Source organism: Salvelinus alpinus, chromosome 12 (genome assembly GCF_045679555.1).
Source record: "Salvelinus alpinus chromosome 12, SLU_Salpinus.1, whole genome shotgun sequence".
In the NCBI taxonomy this organism is placed as follows: domain Eukaryota; kingdom Metazoa; phylum Chordata; class Actinopteri; order Salmoniformes; family Salmonidae; genus Salvelinus; species Salvelinus alpinus.
Window position 1 is genome coordinate 7,904,775 of NC_092097.1, and position 21,220 is coordinate 7,925,994.

The following is a 21,220-nucleotide window of genomic DNA, read 5'->3' on the forward strand; positions in this document are numbered from 1 at the left end:
AGGGGAGCACTTTTTGCCAGTCCTGTCTGGTCCAGTGATTGTGGGTTTGTGCCCATAGGCGACGTTGTTGCCAGTAATCTCTGGTGAGGACCTGCCTTACAACAGGCCTACAAGCCCTCAGTCCAGCCTCTCTCAGCCTAGTGCGGACAGTCTGAGCACTGATGGAGGGATTGTTCGTTCCTGCTGTAACTCGGCAGTTGTTGTTGCCATCCTGTACTTGTCCCGCTGATGTGATGTTCGGATGTACAGATCCTGTGCAGGTGTTGTTACACGTGGTCTGCCACTGCGAGGACCATCAGCTGTCCTTCCTGTCTCCCTGTAGCGTTGTCTTAGGCGTCTCACAGTACGAACATTGCAATTTATTGCCCTGGCCACATCTGCCTCCTTGCAGCATGCCTAAGGCACGTTCACTCAGATGAGCAGGGACCCTGGGCATCTTTCTTTTGGTGTTTTTCAGAGTCAGTAGAAAGGCCTGTTCAGTGTCCTAAATGTTCATAACTGTGACCTTAATTGCCTACCGTCTGTAAGCTGTTAGTGTCTTAACGACCGTTCCACAGGTGCATGTTCATTAATTGTTTATGGTTCATTGAACAAGCATGGGGAAACAGTGTTTAAACCCTTTACAATGAAGAAGATTATTAGAATTTTTATGAATTATCTTTGAAACACAGGGTCCTGAAAAAGGGATGTTTCTTTTTTTTGCTGAGTTTGTATTTCTCACAGTGAATTAGCTGGGGTATGAAATTAAACCATGGATTGCACCTGAATAACTACAAATCATAACTTGCACATGACATAATTCTAAATTCTCCCATGTAGCTTGTATACTGATGCTTTCTGATTAAGGAGAAATCGATATCAGCATTGTAGGTTCGCCTTAAGACTGGGAAGCACTCCAGCCACACTGAAGATGATTTATTTATTTATTAATTCACCTTTAAGGCTAAAGGCGAAGAGGCAGGGTATAACATTACTCTATAGGGGATTTAAGGTTCTATTTCTATCTCTACAGATTCTCTTTGTGGATATTCAGGAAGTAAAAACGTCACATCACTTACAGAACATCTGGACACTGTGTAAGGTCCATTAATTTATGCAAAGCTATTTGAGAGGACGACAGCGGTCTTGGTTAGCACAAATGCGTGGGGGGAAGATTTTTAGTTTGGTTCTTCACAAATCTTCTTGGGTAAGTGGGCTCCGAGTGGCGCAGCAGTCTAAGGCACTGCATCTCAGTGATAGAGGTGTCTCTACAGACACGTGTTTGATTCCAGGCTGTATCACAACCGGCTGTGATTGGGAGTCCCATAGGGCGGCGCACAATTGGCCCAGAGTTATACGGGTTTGGCAGGGGTAGGCCGTCATTGTAAATAAGAATTTGTTCTTAATTTACTTGGTACTCATCCCGGATCCGGGAGCACCCCCCACAGTAAAAAAGCTGACTAGCATAGCCTAGCATAGCGCCACAAGTAAATACTAGCATCTAAATATCATTAAATCACAAGTCCAAGACACCAGATGAAAGATACAGATCTTGTGAATCCAGCCATCATTTCTGATTTTTAAAATGTTTTACAGGGAAGACACAATATGTAAATCTATTAGCTAACCACGATAGCAAAAGACACAACTTTTTTTTCTCCACCATTTTTTTCCTGCATGGGCAGCTATCACAATTTCGACTAAATAAAGATATATATAGCCACTAACCAAGAAACAACTTCATAAGATGACAGTCTGATAACATATTTATGGTATAGCATATGTTTTTTTAGAAAAATGTGCATATTTCAGGTATAAATCACAGTTCTACATTGCAGCTGCAATCTGAAATAGCGTTGGAAGCAGCCGGAATAATTACAGAGACCGACGTCAATTACCAAAATACTCATCCTAAAACATTTCTGAAAAATACACAGCATACAGCAAATGAAAGACCAACATCTTGTGAATCCAGCCATCATTTCTGATTTTTAAAATGTTTTACAGGGAAGACGCAATATGTAAATCTATTAGCTAACCACGTTAGCAAAAGACACCACTTTTTTTACTCCACCAGTTTTTTACTCCATCAGTAGCTATCACTAATTCGACTAAATAAAGATATATATAGCCACTAACCAAGAAACAACTTCATAAGATGACAGTCTGATAACATATTTATGGTATAGCATATGTTTTTTTTGAAAAATTTGCATTTTTCAGGTATAAATCATAGTTTACCATTGCAGCCACTATCACAAAACTCACCAAAGCGACTAGAATAACTACAGAGAGCAACGTGTATTACCTAATTAATCATCATAAAACATTTCTTAAAAATACACAGCGTACAGCAATTGAAATACACAGATCTTGTGAATCCAGACAATATTTCAGATTTTCTAAGTGTTTTACAGCGAAAACACAATATATCGTTATATTAGCATACCACATGAGCTAACATCACCCCAGCATTGATTCAAGGCAAAAAGCGCGATAACGTTATCACCACCAAAATATATTAATTTTTTCACTAACCTTCTCAGAATTCTTCAGATGACAGTCCTGTAACATCATATTACACAATGCATATAGAGTTTGTTCGAAAATGGGCATATTTAGCATCACAAATCGTGGTTATGCTATGTAATCAGTCAAAACATGGCATGCATTCTGGCCGGCGCCATCTTGGAAGGGCACCTAAGTTTACGATTATTTATCGATTAGATTGACTAAAAAAATACAGGTTGGACAGCTAATGAAAGATGCATTGGTTATTAATGCAACCGCTGATTTAGATTTTTTATTTTTAAATTAACGTTACTAGACATACAGTGTGCGTTACAGCCAGACTAGTGCCGCAATAATGGCCGAAAAATGCGTTTACATTTTTCCACATAAATACGGAATAAAATCATAAATAGCTCTTACTTTTGGACGAGCTTCCATCAGAATCTTGGGCAAGGTGTCCTTTTGTCCAAAAGAATCGTTGCTTTGTTGTAAAACGTCCACTTCAACTTCGGAACTAGCAGCTAACATTAGCTACGTGGCACACACATGTCCAAATCCTCAAACGCAATACTACGAAAATTCAGAAAATAGCAATATACTCGCATAAACTGATATAAATCGGTTTCAAATAACTTCGTTATGATGTTTCTAACACCTATATCGAATTAAATCACAGACGGATATATCTTAGCCCGATAACAAGAGCTATTCAACATGCCATTCTGATGTCCTCTCTTGCGCCTTGGCGAGCGTCCAAAAGAACGTACATGTCACTCCATTGCCTTTTATAGACTCCATTCCACTTCTCATTGGTTACTGACATCCAGGGGAAGGCGGGTGCATTTCGATCCATAGGGCACACACAGAGCTTTAAACTGATCTGAGAACAGAGACTATTTTTCTGACCTTCGCATGTCCTGTCATGATTTTCGCTGTAGAAAGAGTTCTGGTTCACCCACAGACATAATTCAAACGGTTTTAGAAACTAGAGATTGTTTTCTATCCAATAGTAATAATAATATGCATATTGTACGAGCAAGAATTGAGTATGAGGCAGTTTAATTTGGAGACGATATTTTCCAAAGTGGAAACAGCACCCCCTGTATTGAGAAAAGGTTAAACTGACTTTAAATAAATAAATAAAAAATTAAATAAAGTGTCACAGTCATATTTGTAGTGCATCTCAGGTGACAGAGTACTAAAAACTTAAGATGGCACCTTGGCACTCCAACTTTATTTGATACCCTATTAGCTTGAGTGGCCCTGCCGAAAAGCATGCAATCTCCCAAATGCTTGTTTTATAAGACCCACCTGCCAGACCATAGTCACAGCTCCCCTCTATAAACACACACACACACACACACACACACACACACACAAACACACACACAACACACACACACACACACACACACACACACACACACACACACACACACACACACACACACACACACACACAAACACACACACACACACACACACACACACACACTTCTGACGGCATGTGGGGAGCTCGCTACTGTTCCAGAGGAGTGATGGGAGGTGGTGGTGCTGCAGACTGCTGCAAAGAGAACGAGGCCCCTCCCTTGTTTCAGAGAGAGCTCACTCTCCAAGAGTGAGAGCAAGTGAGGAGAAGGAGGAGAGGAGGACAGAAGCAGGGGATCAGCCTGTCAGCCAGTCAGTGTGGAGCTAGAAGAGGATGCTGGACATTCATCTCCCCAGATCCCCTCATTGACATAGGGCCCACTCAATCAATGCCAGATCAGCGACAACCCACGCTTCTCTCAACAGCAGCAACTCAGAGGGAACACATAGAATGGAGGAGGACACAATGAAATTAGTTGAATCCATAGGACCAATTGAAGAAAAACCTCTTAAACCATTTCCATTCTGAGGCAAGGCAAGGGGAGATCTGAGGACTTTTAAAATGTTTTCCTCTCCCGGTATCCAGCCACGGGAGCATGTGGACATGATTTACATCTCCATGGAGACAGCCATCGCCCTGGCCTCTGTGCTGGGAAACGTGCTGGTGGTGCTGGTGGTTTGTGTAAACCGCGCCCTGAGGGACACCACGTTCTGTTTCATCGTGTCTCTAGCGGTGGCCGACATCGCTGTGGGAGCCCTGGTCATTCCCCTGGCTATAGTGATTAGTCTGGGGCTGAAGACTCAATTCTATACCTGCCTCTTCCTCGCCTGTCTGCTCCTCATCATCACCCAGGGTTCCATCCTGTCTCTAATGGCCATCGCCATTGACCGCTACCTACGGGTCAAGATTCCCATCAAGTGAGTCCACGGTATAGCCACCGGTTGCATGCTATTTATTGAAAAACAACTGCCAAATTCATGACAAAAAAACATACTGTAACTGCATCACATGAAATACATTTATCTGGTCTGCAGCACCACCTGTAATGAAATTACAGTATATTCGTGGTTTTAAACTTTTAATAGAGGATTGTCCATAATGAGATGGATTTTGCTTGAGGGCAACAAATTAAGAATTTTACTGTATTCCTAGTGAGGACCATTTTCTGTTCATTCTAATTATAGAGTGCCTTCAGAAATTATTCACACCCCTTGACTTCTTTTCCACATTTTTTATTAAAATTGATAACATTTAGATTTTGTTTCACTGGCCTACACACAATACCCCATAATGTCAAAGTGGAATTATGTTTTTGTACATTTTTACAAATTAATTAAAAATGAAAAGCTGAAATGTCTTGGGTCAATAAGTATTCAACGCCTTTGTTATGGCACACGCCTAAATAAGTTCAGGAGTAAAAATGTGCTTAACAAGTCACATAATATGTTTGTGTGCAATTATAGTGTCCACTCTGTGTGCAATAATAGTGTTTACATCATTTTTTATGACTACCTCATCTCTGTACCCCACACATCCAATTATCTGTAAGGTCCCTCAGTCAAGCAGGGAATTTCAAACACAGATTCAACTACAAAGACCAGGGATGTTTTCCAATGACTCACAAAGAAGGGCTCCTATTGGTCGATGGTTAAAAATAGAAGAAAAAAAATGTAATATCACATTGAGCAAGTTATTAATAACACGTTGGATGGTGTATCAATACGCCCAGTGACTACAAAGATACAGGCGTCTTTCCTAACTCAGTTGCTCAAGGGTTTCACCATGAGGCCAATTGGGACTTTAAAACAGCTACAGAGTTTAATGGCTGCGATAGGAGAAAACTGAGGATGGATCAACAACATTGTAGTTACCACACAATACTAATCTAAATGACAGAGTGAAATGAAGGAAGCCTGTACAGATGACGGAAGCTTATACAGAATAAAACAAATACAAAACATGCATCCTGCTTGCAATAAGGCAGTAAAGTAAAACTGCAAAAAATGTGGCCAAAAAAAATGTACTTTATGGCCTGAATACAAAGCGTTATATTTGGGGCAAATCCAACACAACACATCACTGAGTACCACTCTTCATATTTTCAAGCATGGTGGTGGCTGCATCATGTTATGGGTATGTTTGTCATCAACAAGGACTAGAACGTTTTTGGGGGGATAAAAATAAACGGAACAGAGCTAAGCACAGGCAAAATCCTAGAGGAAAACCTGGTTCAGTGTGCTTTCCAACAGATGCTCGGAGACAAATTCACCTTTCAGCAGGACAATAACCTAAAACACAAGGCCAAATATACACTGGAGTTGCTTACCAAGATGACATTTAATGTTATTGAGTGGCCTTGCTACAGTTTTGACTTAAATCGGCTTGAAAATCTATGGGAAGTTTTGAAAATGTGTGTCTAGCAATGATCAACAACCAACTTGACAGAGCTTGAAGAATTTTTTAAAGAATAATGTACAAATATTGTATAATCCAGGAGTGCAAAGCTCTTAGAGACTTAACCAGAAAGACTCACAGCTGTAATCACTGCCAAAGGGGATTCTGACATGTATTGATTCAGGGGTGTGATTACTTTTTGAGGGCGCTGTATAAGTGGACTTTTTCAAAGGCCTATTTATATTGATGTGCGAGGGATACCAAGGGAGTATGCGGTAGCAATGTACACTATATATACAAAAGTTTGTGGACATCCCTTCAAATGAGTAGATTTGGCTATTTCAGCCACACACGTTGCTGACTTGTGTATACAATCAAGCACACAGCCATGCAATCTCCATAGACAAACATTGGCAGACTGCGAGCCAGGCTGCGTTCAAGTCCCCGCAGCAATGTTCCAACATCTAATGGAAAGCCTTCCCAGAAGAGTGGAGGCTATTATAGCAGCAAAGCGGGGACCGACTCCATATTAATGCCCATGATTCTTGGAATGAGATGTTGGACGAGCAGGTATCCACATACTTTTGGTAATGTAGTGTATCTGAGGAGAATTTCTCTCAGACTGCTGGAAAGCCATATATCTACGCTTAGTTGAATAGAAATCAATGGGCCAGACATTGAAAGCTTTTAAGTATATTAAAATGTTCTTGTCCGTCCCAAGGAGTGATTTTTAAGGCTGGTTCGCATTTTTGGCAAAGTTCCTGGTGCGTCTTATTTATTTGTAATGTCATGTGGACAGGGGACCAATCCCACTGGGTACACACTAGTTGAATCAACGTTGTTTCCATGTCATTACAATGAAATGACATTGAACCAATGTGAAATAGATGTTGATTTGGCGTTTGTGGCCAGTGGGAACTTACTATTAAAGGGAACGGTTCCTTAATTTGGCTGTTTAATATTAAATTATCATACATTTGGTTTAAATTGTATTGGTTTCATAGTGCCACCTTTTATTTTCTCACATTAAAAAAATCGGGAAAGAAATGTTGATGTTTACATTTGCTTAGCTTTCAGTATTTTACATTCTAAAATCCATATCTTTGTCCTCGGGAAATTTGGTGACACTTTATAAATCACCTTCAATTCATATATGAATGCATTGTGCTTCTGTCACAGAATACGTTTGACACCCTGTTAGCTTGAGTGGCACTGAAGCAAATGGGTATAACAGCATGGCAGTCCATACATTAATTTAATTCATAATGCAATAAACCGAGATTGTGCATCATCGTTATTCATAAGAGCTCATGCTTTGCTACTTATAACAACATGCACTTTAAAAATGCATCCCTAATGCATCTATCAAGCATTTCACACAGATGGCTTATGAAAACATATTTCTAGATATATTTGACTGGAGATTATCTGAAGTCTAAGCTAAACTTTATCTCCAACTGTTTTGCATGTTCAATGTTTGACTGTGTAGTTTTTCAAACCGACTTTGATCATTCCTCTGGTCCTCTTCAGGTACAGCACCATCGTGACCCAGAACAGGGCATGGGTGGCAGTGTTCCTGTGCTGGCTCCTCTCTGCCCTGACCGGGCTGGTGCCAATGTTAGGCTGGCACAACGAGCACACACACGGTAACCTCAGCACCACCAGCGATGACATAATAGTTTGCACGTTTACCACGGTCATGCGCATGGACTACATGGTCTACTTCAACTTCTTTGGCTGGGTGGTGGTTCCTCTGACTATCATGATCGCACTGTATGCTGAGATCTTCAGGGTGATCCGGAAGCAGCTCAACATGCGTGCAGAGGCCACCTGCGACACCAGCAAGTACTTGCACAAGGAGCTAAAATTAGCCAAGTCCCTGGCGCTCGTCGTCTTGTTATTCGCTCTATGCTGGTTGCCCCTGCATGTCATGAACTGCATCCTCTTCTTCTGCCCGGAGTGTGGGATGCCCAAAAGTGCCATGTACGTGGGCATCTTTATGTCCCATGTCAACTCTGCCCTCAATCCGCTGGTCTATGCCTTCCGGATACAGCGGTTCCGCGCCACGCTAGTCCAGATCGCCCGCCGCTGCATGCTGTGTAAACACAAAGAGACCAGCCCCTGCCCCGACCAGCCTAGCCCGCCACCCCTGTCAAAGAAAGCTCCAGTCCACCCTTAGCCAGGACCTGCATTGTTTCTATGCTTTTCCTGCGGAATAGTTGTGTCAAAGAATTAGCCATAGTGCAATGATGAGGAAACTTGTGTTATGCAACCGTGTGAGAGACATCTGGGATGAAGGAAACAGTACGTGGACTGCAGCCTAATTTGTAATGGCCCCCAATTAGTGGAATGAACTCCAACAAAGAGCACTTCACTGAATTATGGAAACGAAATGAATTTACAATTGAAATAGATCCCACCTGGGAAAGACAATCCTGGAAAAGGGAAGACTTTAAATAAGAATTAGCCCAGCCCATATCTGTAATTTCACTCACTGATGCCAGCTGCAATGCATATTGAGTAATTTGCTGTATAACGAGATCCTTGTCAAATTGGCCTGTAACACACTCATCCTCTTTCAGCTTTAGTGCCAAGCTAGTGGCATGTATATGGGTGGGGTGCTGTTACCTTGCCAACTGTTTTGGTGAATGGCGTTTTAACAAAAATAACGATTTACAAGAGTTGGTTCAGTACCACTGTAAAATCCCATGCTTTCCCGGGAAGATCACTCAATATGCTTATATCCGTTTTACAGTCAAGCTATTGTCCATCAAGATCCACAAAGGAAATGTAAATCAAGACAATTCTCTGTAAACCAAGCTCCACAGATTATTCTAAAGAAGAACGCTGTTTTCAAGTGAACAGGTTCAACAATGCTTTGTTTGAGAAGAATGATCCGTAGTATTTTCTCCTGAGCTTGGTTGTGCCATAATTTTCATAACACTGACAGGGGGTTTGAAAAGGCTCCGGGCATCTGAGTGAGCCCGATTTAAATCCGAAGTGAATTAATTACATGCAGTATATTATGGCTGTGTGATTTATACAACCCTGGAAAACCTTTATGCGAGCCTTTGTCAGTTCTGCTTCCTCATCAACTTGACCCTCACAAGGCACTTCTATATAACTGATACACATGGGAGTAGGTGGTTGGAAAGAGAGTCTGGGGATATTGCATTTGCATTCAAAGTTAATAAATAATCATATCCTACTAATTACACACTAGCTAAATTGCTTGACAATCTGCATCATCAGCATTGTTTTATATGGCTATCAGAGTATGGGATTTTTTGAGATTCTGATATTACCTCCAAATGTTTCCTAAAAGTAGAGATACTGAAAGCATGCACTGTCCTTGTTTATGATGTACTTCAACATAATCTTTATTACAAAGTACAAATACATCTGTGACTGAGGAGCACGCCAAATGTGGGCAACCCACGACTTGGCAAAGCACGCCACAGAAACCAATCAATCCTGAGCCCAGATGGGGTTAACACCTGACCCCACTGATACAGAGAGCGAAGTGGTGGACTCAAATAAAGAGATGGCTCAGATCCTGCATGGATCTGTTAGAAATAGCTGTTTGGAATGGACAGTCTACACAGACTAAATACTTCAGGCCGGGACATGGGAGAGGTGACACTGATGCAAGGGCTTGTGCAATTTGCTCCTGTCACTCATGTTGTCTGTGAAAGAGCAGACTGACCTGATTAACAAAAGCCAATTTTCCATGTTAGTTCTCTCTCTCTCTCTACCTTTACCCATCTGTTACCTTGGGTCACAAGCACTCCCCCGAACAAAATACAAGTATTCAGAAGGGACACTCTAGTATTGGTGCTGTAAAACTATAATCACCATACACTTTGCATTTCTCTCTCATTATTCTTTAGTTTTATGAACCTTGAAATCTTGAAATCTTGAGAGGATTTAGGTTGATGTGATTCATAGAATCACCCAATGGAGGACGTCTTAAAGAAATGTCGCAGGAAGACCAACCAGGAGAAGAGTACCTACTACACGGACCACTGCTTTCTTGTCTTTGTCATCTTCTTCCTCTTTGTGCTGTTTGGGGAGGTTATCTACAAAACGTGGTGGGTGTCAAACGAGCATAAGCTTAAGGCGTTTTTGTTCGACTTTGCCACATACCTGTTCGCCCAGGATGAAGGGGAGGAAATGATTGAACTGTATGCCTATTGGACAGTATAACATCCTCATGATTACCTGAGGATCACCACACCAGACATTGTGATTTGTCAGTAGGCCACTTTGCTTTGACAGAAATATTTGAAATGTGATTAATTGTTGTCTGTTTGGAAATCCTGTTTTTGTTTGTAACTGAACGTGTGCATGGAAATCCACTAGATGTACTCTGAATAATCATCTAAACTCCAAGATTGTCAATTACTCAATAAACTAAACTGTGTAATTAAAGTGTGCTTGCTGAAAGCCAAGCACAACTTTAGAAATAGTTACTTCCAACTTCCTCTGCCTCCTCTAGGGGCAAAACCATAAAAGCTACAAACACAACTGTAAAGGTTATTGCCACTTAGAACCAACTTCTCTGGTTTTAAACAGCTTATGTCGCATAGATATGAGTCAGACACATTAATTGTAGTGTCAAAATCGACTACCAAGTGTAAATTGGATAATTTTGGTCATAAAGTTAGGCTCGTCCAAAACATAGTTTTGTAAGTGAGTTCGTTCATCACAATTTACTGGAGGGTTGTGTATGGATTACTTATGTGCTCTTTTGCCAATGATGCCCAATTGCCCAGAAACAACACGTTGCGGACCGCCATATGGACATTTGTTGTCTGCATGTGGATGTACTTTCCCTCTGAAAATAGGAATGAAAATGGGCTTCCATAAATTTGTTCAACAATCTTGGGCAGATGGATAGGATATGGATTACTTTATTCTACTTTGGCTGTCAACCGTCAAACCTAAGACTGGCGTGTTGTTGGTAAATAGCTATGTTTTGTTTATAGCTAGCTAACGTTACATTACGAAGCATGTGATAAATGCATTTGATTTGATTTACATGTCATTCTTGGATAGGCTATGTAGCTATGATACTAGGTTATTATAATGTGATACAACAAGCTAAATACATAGCCTCTCCCTGGCATATAATGTGAGAGGAAGGTTTGATAGCTAACATTGCACATGAAGACAGATTTGATCCCTGCTAGCTAACGTTAACTTGTTGCCAGCTTGCTTTCAATAGTGTTTCAACTCAAACTGGCTAGCTACTGACAACAATACTTTTTTCACCTTTTCCACACTGACTTTACGGAATTCAAAAGTACAATTCTTGTCTTTCATAATTTGGTCCAATATACTTGGATGTGTAGTGTCAGCGTTTGTTGCTGGCATGTCATCCCTAAGTTTGCTTATCATGAAAATGAAAAAGTCATTAAAGTAGTTGGCAATATCAGTGGGCTTTGTGATGAATGAGCCATCTGATTCAATGAATGAAGGAGACGAGTTGGCTTTTTTCCCCAAAATATCATTGAAGGTGCCCCAAAGCTTTTTACTATAATTCTTTATATAATTTATCTTCGTTTCATAGTATCGTTTCTTTTTATTTAGTTTAGTCACATGATTTCTTAATTTGCAGTATGTTTGCCAATCAGTTGGTCTGCCAGACTTATTTGCCATACCTTTTGCCTCATCCCTCTCAACCATAACATTTTTCAATTCCTACCATCAAACCAAGGGGATTTAACCGTTTTTACAGTCAATTTCTTAATGGGTGCGTGCTTATTAGTAACTGGAATAAGCAATTTCATAAAAGTGTCAAGTGGAACGTCTGGTTGCTCCTCATTACACACCACAGACCAGCGAATATTCTTTACATCATCAACATAGGAATCACTACAAAACCTCTCATAAGACCTCTTATACACCATCTTAGGCCTAGCCTTTGGAACTTTGGTTTTCCTAGATATGGCTATTATTTTGTGATCACTACATCCTATGGATTTTGATACTGCTTTAAAGCACATTTCTGCAGCATTAGTAAAGATGTGATCAATACATGTTGATGATTTAATTCCTGTGCAGTTTGAAACTACCCTGGTAGGTTGCAGGCACTGGTTACCGTTTGAAGTTTTTTCTTGAGTGGGCAGCTTGATGAGAGCCAGTCAATGTTTAAATCACCCAGAAAATATACTTCTCTGTTGATATCACATACATTATCAAGCATTTCACACTTATTATCCAGATACTGACTGTTAGCACTTGGTGGTCTATAGCAGCTTCCCACAAGAATATGCTTTAGGTGAGGCAGATGAATCTGTAGCCATATTACTTAAACAGTATTTCAAATCAAATCAAATCAAATTTTATTAGTCACATACACATGGTTAGCAGATGTTAATGCGAGTGTAGCGAAATGCTTGTGCTTCTAGTTCCGACAATGCAGTAATAACCAACAAGTAATCTAACCTAACAATTCCACAACTACTACCTTATACACACACACAAGTGTAAAGGGATAAAGAGTATGTACATAAAGATATATGAATGAGTGGTGGTACAGAACGGCATGGCAAGATGCAGTAGATGGTATAGAGTACGGTATATACATATGAGATGAGTACTGTAGGGTATGTAAACATAAAGTGGCATAGTTTAAAGTGGCTAGTGGTACATGTATTACATTAAGATGGCAAGATGCAGTAGATGATATAGAGTACAGTATATACATATGAGATGGGTAATGTAGGGTATGTAAACATTATATTAAGTGGCATTGTTTAAAGTGGCTAGTGGTACATTTTTACATAATTTCCATCAATTCCCATTTTTAAAGTGGCTGGAGTTGAGTCAGTATGTTGGCAGCGGCCGCTAAATGTTAGTGGTGGCTGTTTAACAGTCTGATGGCCTTGAGATAGAAGCTGTTTTTCAGTCTCTCGGTCCCTGCTTTGATGCACCTGTACTGACCTCGCCTTCTGGATGATAGCGGGGTGAACAGGCAGTGGCTTGGGTGGTTGTTGTCCTTGATGATCTTTATGGCCTTCCTGTGACATCGGGTGGTGTAGGTGTCCTGGAGGGCAGGTAGTTTGCCCCCGGTGATGCGTTCTGCAGACCTCACTACCCTCTGGAGAGCCTTACGGTTGTGGGCGGAGCAGTTGCCGTACCAGGCGGTGATACAGCCCGACAGGATGCTCTCGATTGTGCATCTGTAGAAGTTTGTGAGTGCTTTTGGTGACAAGCCGAATTTCTTCAGCCTCCTGAGGTTGAAGAGGCGCTGCTGCGCCTTCTTCACAACGCTGTCTGTGTGGGTGGACCAATTCAGTTTGTCCGTGATGTGTACACCGAGGAACTTAAAACTTTCCACCTTCTCCACTACTGACCCGTCGATGTGGATAGGGGGGTGCTCCCTCTGCTGTTTCCTGAAGTCCACAATCATCTCCTTTGTTTTGTTGACGTTGAGTGTGAGGTTATTTTCCTGACACCACACTCCGAGGGCCCTCACCTCCTCCCTGTAGGCCGTCTCGTCGTTGTTGGTAATCAAGCCTACCACTGTAGTGTCATCCGCAAACTTGATGATTGAGTTGGAGGCGTGCATGGCCACGCAGTCGTGGGTGAACAGGGAGTACAGGAGAGGGCTCAGAACGCACCCTTGTGGGGCCCCAGTGTTGAGGATCAGCGGGGTGGAGATGTTGTTACCTACCCTCACCACCTGGGGGCGGCCCGTCAGGAAGTCCAGGACCCAGTTGCACAGGGCGGGGTCGAGACCCAGGGTCTCGAGCTTGATGACGAGTTTGGAGGGTACTATGGTGTTAAATGCTGAGCTGTAATCGATGAACAGCATTCTCACATGGGTATTCCTCTTGTCCAGATGGGTTAGGGCAGTGTGCAGTGTGGTTGCGATTGCGTCGTCTGTGGACCTATTGGGTCGGTAAGCAAATTGGAGTGGGTCTAGGGTGTCCGGTAGGGTGGAGGTGATATGGTCCTTGACTAGTCTCTCAAAGCACTTCATGATGACGGAAGTGAGTGCTACGGGGCGGTAGTCGTTTAGCTCAGTTACCTTAGCTTTCTTGGGAACAGGAACAATGGTGGCCCTCTTGAAGCATGTGGGAACAGCAGACTGGGATAAGGATTGATTGAATATGTCCGTAAACACACCAGCCAGCTGGTCTGCGCATGCTCTGAGGACGCGGCTGGGAATGCCGTCTGGGCCTGCAGCCTTGCGAGGGTTAACACGTTTAAATGTTTTACTCACCTCGGCTGCAGTGAAGGAGAGCCCGCAGGTTTTGGTAGGGGGCCGTGTCAGTGGCACTGTATTGTCCTCAAAGCGGGCAAAAAAGTTGTTTAGCCTGTCTGGGAGCAAGACATCCTGGTCCGCGACGGGGCTGGTTTTCTTTTTGTAATCCGTGATTGACTGTAGACCCTGCCACATACCTCTTGTGTCTGAGCTGTTGAATTGCGACTCAATTTTGTCTCTGTACTGGGACTTAGCCTGTTTGATTGCCTTGCGGAGAGAATAGCTACACTGTTTGTATTCGGTCATGCTTCCGGTCACCTTGCCCTGGTTAAAAGCAGTGGTTCGCGCTTTCAGTTTCACGCGAATGCTGCCGTCAATCCACGGTTTCTGGTTTGGGAATGTTTTAATCGTTGCTGTGGGTACGACATCGTCAATGCACTTCCTAATGAACTCGCTCACCGAATCAGCATATTCGTCAATATTGTTGTTGGACGCAATGCGGAACATATTCCAATCCGCGTGATCGAAGCAGTCTTGAAGCGTGGATTCAGATTGGTCGGACCAGCGTTGAACAGACCTGAGCGCGGGAGCTTGTTGTTTTAGTTTCTGTTTGTAGGCTGGAATCAACAAAATGGAGTCGTGGTCAGCTTTTCCGAAAGGGGGGCGGGGGAGGGCCTTATATGCGTCGCGGAAATTAGTATAACAATGATCTAGGGTTTTTCCAGCCCTGGTAGCACAATCGATATGCTGATAGAATTTAGGGAGTTTTGTTTTTAGATTAGCCTTGTTAAAATCCCCAGCTACGATGAATGCAGCCTCAGGGTGTGTGGTTTCCAGTTTACAAAGAGTCAGATAAAGTTCGTTCAGGGCCATCGATGTGTCTGCTTGGGGGGGAATATATACGGCTGTGATTATGATTGAAGAGAATTCCCTTGGTAGATAATGCGGTCGACATTTGATTGTGAGGAGTTCTAGATCAGGTGAACAGAATGACTTGAGTTCCTGTGTGTTGTTATGATGATCACACCACGTCTCGTTAATCATAAGGCATACCCCCCCGCCCCTCTTCTTACCAGAAAGATGTTTGTTTCTGTCGGCGCGATGCATGAAGAAACCAGCTGGCTGCACCGACTCCGTTAGCGTCTCTTGAGTTAGCCATGTTTCCGTGAAGCAGAGCACGTTGCAATCCCTGATGTCTCTCTGGAATGCTACCCGTGCTCGGATTTCATCAACCTTATTGTCAAGAGACTGGACATTGGCGAGTAGTATGCTAGGGAGTGGAGCGCGATGTGCCCGTCTCCGAAGCCTGACCACGAGACCGCCTCGTTTGCCCCTTTTACGGCGTCGCACAGGGTCGCCGGCTGGGATCAGATCCATTGTATTGGGTGGAAGGCAAAACACTGGATCCGTTTCGGGAAAGTCATATTCCTGGTAGGAACGATGATGAGTTGACGTTAATCGTATATTCAGTAGTTCCTCCCGACTGTATGTAATGAAACCTAAGATTATCTGGGGTACCGATGTAAGAAATAACACATAAAAAAACAAAATACTGCATATTTTCCAAGGAACGCGAAGCGAGGCGGCCATCTCTTTTCGGCGCCGGAAGTTCTATACGTTAGATCGTCTCTAAGCTTTACAGGAATGTGGTTTTGAATATAGACCACAACACCACCCCCGTTGGCATTTCTGTCTGTTCGGGAGATGTTATAACCATGTATTGCTACCACTGTATCATCAAAGGTATTATCTAAGTGAGTTTCAGAGATAGGCAGAATATTCATGTCATCTGTTACAAGCAACTTACTGAATTAATGGACCTTGTTTCTCCGGCTGCATATGTTAATGTGACCTATTTTTAGCAATTTTCTGGGTTGCTTGATTGATTTTAATGCTTTACTGGGAAGCTTATCAGAAGTAGACTTGCTCATGTTATTTATATTGGAGCTGATAGTGCAGGGTGAGCTACACAAAATGATCTTCCTACTAGAGCACATCGCCTCAGTGCAAACAGTGTAACTCTGGTTCATAGGCTCATGGTTACTGCATACAATAGCTGTAGGATAAACAGAGGTATTCGGTGCAATTAGGGGCACATAAATTAAGTTACCTATATTGTGTTTGCCAATCAAATCAAATCAAATTGTATTAGTCACATGCGCCGAATACAACAGGTGTAGGTAGACCTTACAGTGAAATGATTACTTACAAGCCCATAACCAACAATGCAGTTTAAAAAGTAAGAATAAAAAATATAAGGAACAAGTAATTATAGAGCAGCAGTAAAATAACAATAGCAAGACTATATACAGGGGTACCGGTACAGAGTCAATGTGCGGGGGCACCGGTTAGTCGAGGTAATTGAGGTAATATGTACATGTAGGTAAATTTTTTAAAGTGACTATGCATAGATAATAACAGAGAGTAGCAGCAGCGTAAAAGAGGGGGTGGGGGTGAGTAATGCAAATAGTCTGGGTAGCCATTTGATTAGATCTTCAGGAGTCTTATGTCTTGGGGGTAGAAGCTGTTTAGAAGCCTCTTGGACCTAGACTTGGTGCTCCGGTACCGCTTGCCTTGCGGTAGCAGAGAGAACAGTCTATGACTAGGGTGGCTGGAGTCTTTGGCAATTCTTTGGGCCTTCCTCTGACACCGCCTGGTATAGAGGTCCTGAATGGCAGGAAGCTTGGCCCCAGTGATGTACTGGGCCGTAAGCACTACTCTCTGTAGAGTCTTGCGGTCGGAGGCCGAGCAGTTGCCATACCAGGCAGTGTAGCAACCAGTCAGGATGCTCTCCATGGTGCAGCGGTAGAACCTTTTTGAGGACCCATGCCAAATCTTTTCAGTCTCCTGTAGGGAATAGGTTTTGTCGTGCCCTCTTCACGACTGTCTTGGTGTGCTTGGACCATGTTAGTTTGTTGGTGATGTGGACACCAAGGAACTTGAAGCTCTCAACCTGCTCCACTACAGCCCCGTCGATGAGAATGGGAGCATGCTCAGTCCTCCTTTTCCTGTAGTCCACAATCATCTTCTTTGTCTTGATCAAGTTGAGGGAGAGGTTGTTGTCCTGGCACCACACGGCCAGGTCTCTGACCTCCTCCCCATAGGCTGTCTCGTCGTGGTCGGTGATCAGGCCTACCACTTTTGTGTCATCTGCAAACTTAATGATGGTGTTGGAGTCGTGCCTGGCCATGCAGTCATGATTGAACAGGGAGTACAGGAGGGGACTGAGCACGCACCCATGAGGGGCCCCTGTGCTGAGGATCAGTGTGGCAGATGTGTTGTTACCTACCCTTTCCACCTGGGGGCAGCCCGTCAGGAAGTCCAGGATCCAGTTGCAGAGGGAGGTGTCCAGGGTCCTTAACTTAGTGATGAGCTTTGAAGGCACTATGGTGTTGAACGCTGAGCTGTAGTCAATGAATAGCATTCTCACGTAGGTTTTCCTTTTGTCTAGGTGGGAAAGGGCCGTGTGGAGTGCAATAGAGATTGCATCATCTGTGGATCTGTTAGGGTGGTATGCAAATTGGAGTGGGTCTAGGGTTTCAGGGATAATGGTGTTGATGTGAGCCATGACCAGCTTTTCAAAGCATTTCTTGGCTACAAACGTGAGTACTACAGGTAGGTAAGTCATTTAGGCAGGTTACCTTAGTGTTATTGGGCACAGGGACTATAGTGGTCTGCTTAAAACATGTTGGTATTACAGACTCGGACAGGGAGAGGTTGAAAATGTCAGTGAAGACACTTGCCAGTTGGTCAGCGCATGCTCGCAGTACACGTCCTGTTAATCTGTCTGGCCCTGTGGCCTTATGACTGCTGACCTGTTTAAAGGTCTTACTCACATTGGCTGCAGAGAGCGTGATCACACAGTCGCCTGGAACAGCTGGTGCTCTCATGCATGTTTCAGTGACATGTTTCAATGCCCCTAGGATCATGTACATTTGATACAGCATTATGACGACTCATTGTCAAAGATCGTACTTTTTTGGAGAAATGTTCTCTGGTCTGATGAAACAAAAATAGATCTGTTTGGCAATAATGACCTTCGTTATGTTTGGAGGATAAAGGGGGAAGCTTGTAAGCCGAAGAACACCATCCCAACCGTGAAGCACGGGGGTGGCAGCATCATGTTCTGGGGGTGCTTTGCTGCAGGAGGGACTGGTGCACTTCACATATAGATGGCATCATGAGGAGGGAAAAGGATGTGGATATATTGAAGCAACTTCTCAAGACATCAGTCAGGAAGTTAAAGCTTGGTTGCAAATGGGTCTTCCAAATGGACAATGACCCCAAGCATACTTCCAAGTTGTGGCAAAATGGCTTAAGGACAACAAAGTCAAGGTATTGGAGTGGCCATCACAAAGCCCTGACCTCAATCCTATAGAAAATCTGTGGGCACAACTGAAGGTGTGTGTGAGCAAGGAGGCCTACAAACCTGATTCAGTTACACCAGTTCTGTCAGGAGGAATGGGCCAAAATTCACCCAACTTATTGTGGGAAGCTTGTGGAAGGATACCTGAAACATTTGACCCAATTTAAACAATTTAAAGGCAATGCTACCAAATACTAATTGAGTGTATGTAAACTTCTGACCCACTGGGAATGTGATGAAAGAAATAAAAGCTGAAATAAATAATTCTCTCTACTATAATTATGACATTTAACATTCTTAAAATAAAATTGGTGATCCTAACTGACCACCTAAGACAGGGAATTGTTACTTGGATTAAATGTCAGGATTTGTGAAAAATTTAGTTTAAATGTATTTGGCTAATTTGTATGTAAAATTCCAACTTCAACTGTATGTATATATGACTAGTGTGTAAAAGGTGTTTTTTGGTGTCTTTCCAATATACACTGAGTATACCAAACATTAAGAACACCTTCCTAATATTGAGTTTCACCCCCCTCAATTAGTTGGGGCATGGACGCTACAAGGTGTCGATGGCATTTCACAGGGATGCAGGCCCATGTTGACTCTAATGCTTCCCACAGTTGTGTCAATTTGGCTGGATCTCATTTGGGTGGTGGATCATTCCTGATACACACAGGAAACTGTTGAGCGTGAAAAACCCGGCAGCATTGCAGTTCTTGATGCAAACTCAGGTGCCTGGCACCTACTACCATACTCTGTTCGAAGGCACTTAAATATTTTGTCTTGCCTCTGAATGGCACACATACATACACAATCCATGTCTCAATTGTCTCAAGGCTTAAAAATACTTATTTAACCTGTTTCCTCCCCTTCATCTATACTGATTGAAGTGGATTTAACAGGTGACATCAATAAGGGTTCGTAGCTTTCACCGGGATTCACCTGGTCAGTCTATGTCATGGAAAGAGCTGGTGTTCTCAAAGTTTTGTATACTCAATGTATAACTCTTATTTGAATTTAATGTAATATCTAATTTTGTTCTTGTCTATATCTGTTCTGTTCTTTGTCATGTATTTCTAAGTTTTATGTGGACCCCAGGAAGAGTAGCTGCTACATGTGCAGTAGTTAATGCGGATCATAATAAACTAAACTTAGGATCAGAAGAGGCTAGGGCCGGTCCTGGCCATTCTGCCACCCTAGGTGAGACAAAAATATTGCCGCTGCCCCCCACCCCACCGCATAACTAAAATATTCACAGTAAGCAAAATTACGTTGAAAAGACGTCTAAAATACGTATTTTCCAGACATTGAAGTTCGGTTTAATTTAGGTTCTGAATGAAAGGTGGAAATATGTATTTTCCTGGATGTTGAAAATAAATATTTTCCAGATGTAGCAATCGGGTTAATTTTTGTAATTTATAGACGTCTATGTTTGGACCAAAATAAGGCTGGTCCAGACCGGACCAAATCTGAATCAAACATAGAGACTTGGTACAGACCAAAGATCTTTGTCTGCAGACATTGAAATCAAGGCCTATGTTTGGGTCAAATCAAGACTGGTCCAGACCGGACAAAAAGCCAACGTCTGTGGATGTGGAAATCAAGGCTGGTTTGGACTGCACCAATAAAAAGACGGCTGGTCTGGACAGGACCAAAAAAAGACATCCAAAAGACGTCGGCGTCGGTCCGTGCTTACTGGGGTGTAACCTACCATGCCGGCCTTGTAATGAAATTTTATGAATGCCCATCCATGTGGTAGGCCCACCGTTTGTAAAACAGGCTGTTGCATTGGCTTTATTAGTCCTGATTCCTGTGACTAATCAATTTGGTTATTTAAGCTCTGAATATCAGCTACCCAATTTCAGCTACCCATCATCAAAAATGTATGGATATAAACTTGAAATCACTGATCAAGACAATGTAGCACACGGGGTGAAACTCCTGTACAGCAGTTGTGAGTAGCCTGATTATCAATTCCATATTGTCCATTTTACTTCAACCTGTCCTGTTTTTAGGATATGTTGTTTGTTAATATGTCAGAAAATGTTTTATTTGATTGGGCACCATTTAGGTTAAGCTATTTGATCTGAGAAACCTGCATGATGTAAAAAGTGTTAGTCTCATTGTCATATATTTCATCTCCAGCCTGTAGGCTACAGAAAAGGCCACATACTCTTTCTACCATATACTTTATCTGCTGCTACATGATTTATGTTAGTTGGATGGAACATTGGTGGAGCGTGGCAGCGATTTGTCTCTCCAATAGCACCCTGTAGAGACGTGCTGGCAATGGACATACAAAATATTTTGCACCCCTGCCTTTGACAAAGTGGGCACTGCTTATCTTATTTGACACATCCGGCCGTGTTTGGGAGTCCCATAG

At 42.6% G+C, this 21,220-nt stretch overlaps 1 protein-coding gene across 1 annotated transcript; it reads left to right on the plus strand.

Moving 5' to 3' along the window:
• Positions 1–4,137: 4,137 nt before the first annotated feature.
• LOC139535420 (adenosine receptor A1-like) lies at positions 4,138–10,679 on the plus strand. Its single transcript, XM_071334814.1, has 2 exons — positions 4,138–4,776; positions 7,784–10,679. The coding sequence occupies exons 1-2, from the start codon at positions 4,421–4,423 to the stop codon at positions 8,430–8,432; spliced, it is 1,005 nt and encodes a 334-aa protein (XP_071190915.1). The 5' UTR covers positions 4,138–4,420; the 3' UTR covers positions 8,433–10,679.
• Positions 10,680–21,220: the final 10,541 nt, after the last annotated feature.